The sequence below is a fragment of the Scylla paramamosain genome, chromosome 19 (genome assembly GCF_035594125.1).
Source record: "Scylla paramamosain isolate STU-SP2022 chromosome 19, ASM3559412v1, whole genome shotgun sequence".
NCBI lineage: Eukaryota > Metazoa > Arthropoda > Malacostraca > Decapoda > Portunidae > Scylla > Scylla paramamosain.
In genome coordinates this window covers 11,553,642-11,561,141 of record NC_087169.1, presented here as the reverse complement: position 1 = coordinate 11,561,141, position 7,500 = coordinate 11,553,642, and the positions used below count along the sequence as shown (strand labels likewise).

The following is a 7,500-nucleotide window of genomic DNA, read 5'->3' as shown; positions in this document are numbered from 1 at the left end:
CTGTTATTGTGCGGCGAGAACCAAACGAACGGTGCATCTTATTCTTGATCACAATCTCGAGTTTTATTCTTCTTTATATTCTCCCATGGTAAGGGGAGTAGAAGTAGACAACAGGAGAGAGAGAGAGAGAGAGAGAGAGAGAGAGAGAGAGAGAGAGAGAGAGAGAGAGAGAGAGAGAGAGAGAGAGAGAGAGAGAGAGAGAGATTCAGGAACAGATGAATAATAAATCAAGAACACTTCATTTCGAGACACCTCTCTCTCTCTCTCTCTCTCTCTCTCTCTCTCTCTCTCTCTCTCTCTCTGTCTGTCTGTCTGTCTTTCTTAAAAGAAGCGAAATTCGAATTAGTTAAACCACTGATCGTATTGTTCAATAAATCCCTGCAGTCCGATACAATGCCTGATGAGTGGAAGCTCGCTAACGTAACTTCGATTTTACCATGGAATTACCGGCCAATTAGCTTAACCTCAGTCATATGGAAAATGGTAAAAAGCACTTATAAGAGACAAACTTGTTAATCACTTAGAGGAAAACGAACTACTTAAAAGTACTCAAAACAGCTTAAAAAACAAACGCTCTTGTTTGACGAACATCTTACACTTCTACGGTATTCTGAACCAGAAGGACGAAAGTAAAGCGGTAGATATAATATATCTTGATTTTCAAAAGGCCTTAGGTGAAGTGCCCCACAAACGTTTGCTGATACCTTTGAGAAAAATAGCTAAACAACCCTAAACAAAGAGTAGTAATAAACGGAAAAACATCCAAATGGAATAACGTAATCAGCGGGGTGCCACAGGGATCAGTCTTTAGGATCTTTTATCTTCCTTGTTTATAAGAACTACATAGATGAGGGTGTTACCAGTATAATATCGAAGTTTGCTGATGAGACCAAAATAGCGAATTCCGTAGTCTATAACAAACAAGAAAGAGAAATGCGGAATAATCTAGATAAATTGTCAGAGTGAGGGCAAACTCGGCAAATTAGTTTTAATGCAGATAAGTGTAAAGTGCTTCATATAGGGTATCGAAACGAGAAAGCAAATTATATTTTAAATGTTACCAAACTTAAAAGTGTTAACAGCGAAAATGATTTAGGAGTAACAATATCGAGTAGCCTAAAACCTAACGAACAATGTTCAGAAGTCGTAAAAAAAGACAAAGCAATTGATTAATGATCAGATCTTTTGAATACAAATCTAAGGATACAACCTTACTTTGTGTAACTCTTTAGTCTGTCCCTTTTTGGAATAATGCATTCAAGCATGGTGCCCCTATTACCAGAAAGACAGATAAATTAGAACGAGCTCAGCGTAGGGTAGCAAAAATTATACCAAGCTTAAGAAACAAATCATACAAAGAGCGTTTTAAAGAGTTAAGACTGTTCCCATTAACACAAAGAAGATTAAGAGGTGACTTAATACATCAAAGACATTAATAACTTGGACTGCAGTAAATATTTCACAATATATATATTTTTTTAAATTACACGCGGTTGCAAAATTGTTAGGAAATCTTCCAACTCTCATGAATCAAGAAATTATTTTTTCCATTATGTAGTTAATTTACGGAATGGGCTTCCTTGAGACGTGATAGACTGCAACATCGTAAAGACTTTAAATGCCTCCAATCCGCAGCTAAAAGCGTTTGTTTGTTAGAGATCAACTTCCTTGCTTCCAGGAAATGGGGCTCCTCATTTCATCTATTTTAATTTTTTTTTATTATTTTCTTCGGGTTTTTCTTTCTCTAACTCCGTAAAGTATTTATTTCCAACCTGTTTCCTGTACGGCTTATGCCAGAGGGAGTAGAGGGTAGGAAGAATTTTGCTTTGCTGTCCTTTTCTTTTATTACCTTGGTAGTCCTAGGTAAGGTCGCCTCGTGAGAACCGCAAGGTCTGTTGTGGCCTGCATTTTCTATGTAACTCTCTCTCTCTCTCTCTCTCTCTCTCTCTCTCTCTCTCTCTCTCTCTCTCTCTCTCTCTCTCTCTCTCTCTCTCCCTCTCTCTCTGGAAAACTCGTCAAACCAGTATTGAATCAGTTTATAAAGGCATAATTTTTCATCATGATTCTTTTCCCTCATCGTCCCAGCGAGACTGCCTTATCTGGTGTCAGGGATCAGCTGTCCAGGGAAGGAAGAGGAGTGCGTGCAGGGAAAATGAAAATGCATAAATGTTAATTGCCGTTATTTGGCGCCTAAGTGTGCGAAGATGAGAGAGAGAGAGACAGAGAGAGAGAGAGAGAGAGAGAGAGAGAGAGAGAGAGAGAGAGAGAGAGAGAGAGAGAGAGAGAATACAATATGGAATTCTTAGCTACATCCCTCGTTTTTTATCCACTTTCTTCGCTTTCTCTCTCTCTCTCTCTCTCTCTCTCTCTCTCTCTCTCTCTCTCTCTCTCTCTCTCTCTCTCTCTCTCTCTCTCTCTCTCTCTCTCCCCTGTTGTCTACCTCTTCTCCCCTTACCATGGGAGGATAAAACCTCTTCTCCTCTTACCATGGAAGAATAAAACTCGAAATTGTGTCTGTCTCTCTTAAACGCGCAGGCATCTATTAAGCTTAAAGTTTTCTTTGTAAACGCTCGTAACTTACGTAAGAAGTTTTCAGACTTGGAGGAAATAGCATTCTCAGAAAACTACGATGTAATCGGCGTAACAGAATCATGGTTAAATGTAGAAGTCAGGGACTATATGGATGAATATACGATTCGCGGTTGCTCAAAATTTGAAAAAAAAAAAAAACCTCGAGTAAATAGAAATGGAGGCGGCATCCTATTCTACATCAGAACTAGTCTCAACCCAGTTCTTTTATCAAAATCCCTTGTTGCAAACGTACGTGCTCTATTCATATTATTAAAAAAAATAATTACGGAACGAAACTAGCAATAGATCTTATGTACAGACCTCTGGCCCAGCCAGTGCAAACCGATCGCGACATTTACGATCAAATTAGCGAGTTAAGTGGCACACACGATGCCATAATTCTTGGTGACTTAAATTTATCGATGACGAAGTGGGGCGAACCCCTCACCTTACACCACGGACACGATCTGTATAATAACTTGAAAGAAAGTGCACTCACTCAATTTGTACAAAACCCGACTCGAGGTAACCACGTGTTCGATCTCGTGCTTGCAACGAAAGACGAATTAGTAGACTACCGCGCAATCACCTTCGTTATAAACTTCTTGGCTAGGGATTTAAACCAAAGCAAAGAAAAGCCCCCTGACTACAGAAAAGCAAATTTTTGTAAACTCAGATCAGAGCTCAGATAAACTGACTAGAGTCACTTACATACCACCATAAATATTAATGCACAAGAGTAATTTTTCACTGATAAATATTTAAAAACAATGCAAAAAGTTCGTGCCTATGAAAAATTACCGTCCCACTCAAAACTTTAAGCCTAAATGGTGGAATAAACAAATTGCTGAATGCCTGTATGCGAAGAGAGATGCTCATGACAGATTAAAGTCGAAATATAATAACGAAGACCGCATAATGTTCATGGAGTTAAGACGTAAAGCAAAGAGATTAATCAAACAGAACAAAAGATCCACCGAATTACACGTTGCGACCCAGGATAAGACGAACCCGAAGGAATTTTATAACTTCATCAGGCAGAAGAGAGTGATTACCTCAAGTACTGCATCAATAACTAACGAAAATGGAGATTACACCAACGACGAGAAGGAAACTAGCAGCATCCTAAACACTTTCTTTCCTTTATTATTTACAGCAGAAGACCTCAGTGACATCCCTAAGGTGCCAGCAGTCTAAATAGTATCAAAATAACGTCCTAAATAGTATCAACATAACAGAAAGACAAGTGCTAAAATGTATCGATAAACTTAAAGTAAGTCACCGGGCCTGACACGATTTTACCCCGCGTCCTAAAAGAAGCGAAATTTGAATAAGTCACATCTTTGACTTTATTGTTCATTAAGTCTCTGCAATCTGGTACAATGCCTGATAAGTGTAAAAAAAATAAATAAATAAATAAAATAAAAATAAATAAATAAATGAAAATAAAAAAATAAGATAAATAAAAACACTCAACACGACTTCCGTAACAAACGCTCTTGTTTGACAAACCACTTAGACTTCTACGATATTCTGAACCAATATGACGAAAGTAAAGCTGTACATCTTGATTTTCAAAAGGCTTTCGACAAAGCCACCCACAAACATTTGTTGATTAAATTAAATTCGCATGGTATCCAAGGCGACGTACTGAGATGGGTAGAAAACTGGCTGAACACCCGTAAACAAAGCGTAGTTATAAATGGAAAAGCATCCAAGTGAACTAACGTAACCAGCGGGGTATCACAGGTCTTAGAACCTTTTCTCTTCCTTGTTTATATGAACGACATAAAAGAGTGTGTTACCGGTAAAACATCGAAGTTTTCCTAATGACACCAAAATAACGAATTCCATAGTCTCAAATGAACAAGTAGAAGAAATGCAGATTAATTTAGTCAAGTTGTCAGAGTAGGGCAAATGAATTTTAATGCGGATAAGTGTAAAGTGCTGCATATAAGATCTGGAAACGAAAATGGAAAGTATATTTTGAATGCCTAACTTAAAAGTGTAAACAACGAAATTGATTTAGGAGTAACAACACTGAATAACCTAAAACCTAGCCAGCAAAGTTCATAAGTCGTAAAAAAAAAAGCAAATAAAATAATTGGCTTAATTGGCAAGTCATTTGAATATAAATCTAAAAATACGATCCTCACTCTATATAACTCACTGATTGGTCCCCTTTTTGGGATATTGCATTCAAGCATGTTGCCCTTATAACCAGAAAGATACAAATGAAATATATCGAGCTCAGCACAGAGTAACAAAAATTATACCAAGCTTAAGAAAAAAAAAATCATACGAAGAGCGTCTTAAAGGATTAAATCTATTCCCATTAACACAAAGAAGACTAAGAGGCAAGTTAGTACAACTGTCGAAAATCATCAAAGGCATTGATAACATGGACTACAGTAAGTAGATAGATTATTCAAATTACACACGAGGAAATGATTGTAAGATTGTTGGGAAATCCTTCAAATCTCATGAATAAAAAAAAAAATATATATATATATATATATATATATATATATATATATATATATATATATATATATATATATATATATATATATATATATATATATATATATATATATATATATATATAATAAAAAAATACTGTGTAGTTAATCAATGAAATGAGCTTCTTCGAGACATGATAGACTGCAGTACCGTAGAGAATCTTAATAGCCGTCTTGATAAACATTTTGCCTCACATAAACGGTTAACAGCGTTTGTTTGCTTGAGATTAAAACTCCTTGCCTTCATGAAATATATTTCTATGTAGGTTAAGTCTCTCTCTCTCTCTCTCTCTCTCTCTCTCTCTCTCTCTCTCTCTCTCTCTCTCTCTCTCTCTCTCTCTCTCTCTCTCTCTCTCTCTCTCTTGTCACTAATTTAGTCAATCAACAAATCAAACAACTAATCACTCAATAATTTCGCCCCACCCCCAGGTAGTGAAGTCGTCTCTTTCCACACAGTGCAAGTGTCACGGGGTCTCAGGCTCCTGTAACATAAAGACTTGCTGGAAGGCGCTACCGAGCTTCACACAGGTTGGTGCTTCTGTCTCTATTGTTTAACATTTTTTTTTGCCAGTATATATATATATATATATATATATATATATATATATATATATATATATATATATATATATATATATATATATATATATATATATATATATATATATATTTGTTGACCGGGAAATTAGCGAACTCTTTCTTCTTCTTAATGGACTCAGCTTGTCTCCTACATGTCTAACTTTTCTTCTCTTTTGGAGGGGGCGCAAATTAGCGAACTCCCTTTTCTTTCTAATACACTCATATGGTTTCTCCCACACATAAAAAGAAAAAAAAAATTGTCTAGTTAAAATAATGCTATCAGGCTTAATTATGTGTGGCCAGGTAAGTAATGAAGCTTAATTCGTAATATCTAGAACATTAAGTTTGATTATTTGTGTCAAGTAAATCTTAAAGGTGAATTATTAGTACTACGCTAAATTACTTGAGTTCAGGTGATCAGTAAAGCTTTATTAACCAAACTGGGCATTACTTGTGTTAAGGTGAAGAGTAAAGCTTAATTGTTAATTAGGTTAATTTCTTGCGTCCTATTAAAGAGTAAAGGCTACTTATCCATATTAAGCTTAATTACTTGTACCCATGTAAATTGTAAAGCTTAATCAGCAATATTGAGCTTAATTACTTAATTACATAGTTGCTCACATTAAGAAGGTACTTAAAAATTGCATGAGTCCCGCTGTTAATTAGCCTGACAGGTGGGCAGTGAATTTTGACCCTCTAAGTAGGTGAATGTGAACGTGCGTAACTAATTTATTACATTAGTGGGTACTGGTTTCCTATTACACCTCAGTAAGTGCTCGTGCATAATTAATTATTCACAGATGATTATTCGTACCTAATTAACTCGGGTGGTAAATGGTACCTTTCTGACCATACATTTAATTATTAGTTCTTCATTAACGCACAAGTGAGCATTATTGCCTTATTCATTGAACAGCCGATTCCTAGTGAGCTAATTGGTAAGGAATGCAAATGCTATCCTTGAATAGTCACACGCAGGTAAATATAAAAACTTGAATGCGCTATTAAAGGTAGAGCAAGCTTTTTTTTTACGAGCATTTCCTTGGGCAAGCAATTATTCTATTTCTAATGGGCTAACTTGTAAAACAGGTAAATGGCAGAACTTATTATTAGCCCCACAGGTAAAAACTAGAACTTAAAGGTGATACGAAACGGTAGTTCAAACCAATCTTCTAATGGGAACCTTCATGAACACAACCAGAACCTCCATAAGCATAAACAGATAATAATACCGCAGGTCAGTTCGCCACAGCCACACTAATGCGAGAGAGGGGAGAGTCCGGGTTGCTAAGGCTTCCTCAGCCCATATTACACCAGGATGGATCACGCCTCGCAGTACTGAGGTGTTCACGAGGCAGTGGCGGCGCCTGTCTAAACAATGTATGCGTCTGGCTCGCCTTGTATACGCACTGCTACTCTTCAAATGTAAGCAATACCGAATCTGAACTTCCTCGTGTAAAAAAACTTCTATTTTTTTCGTATATTGACTTATGCAATGTATGTAAACTATAAGTACATGTATATTTATAACTTTTTGTATACGTATGTGGAAATCCATAATTTGTATTAAATGGTTACTTAAGCATTTTAAAAGAATGTATTAACAGAAAATCGGTCCATATTTTTTTTTTTTTCGAGAGTAGCAATTCCAAACTTATTATTTTAAAAAAGTTAATATCTTGACATGAGCAACAATACATCAATCACATAAACTTCTCATTTTTACATGTTTGCATGTACAATACATTGATCATCAATCAGTACAAGTAATATATTCATGAATTACACACGCTAATTCCTAACTTATTATATTAAAAGTTTATATCGG

The 7,500-nt window shown here is 36.0% G+C and overlaps 1 protein-coding gene across 2 annotated transcripts in view; it reads left to right on the top strand.

Annotated features, from left to right (window-relative positions):
* LOC135109631 (protein Wnt-11b-like) overlaps positions 1-7,500 on the top strand; it is an 85,581-nt gene that overhangs the window by 67,812 nt on the left and 10,269 nt on the right. For both annotated transcript variants that reach the window (XM_064021076.1, XM_064021075.1), the window contains one exon: positions 5,523-5,621. In XM_064021076.1, coding sequence (XP_063877146.1) covers positions 5,523-5,621 — 99 coding nt within the window. The remainder of the gene's footprint in view (positions 1-5,522; positions 5,622-7,500) is intronic.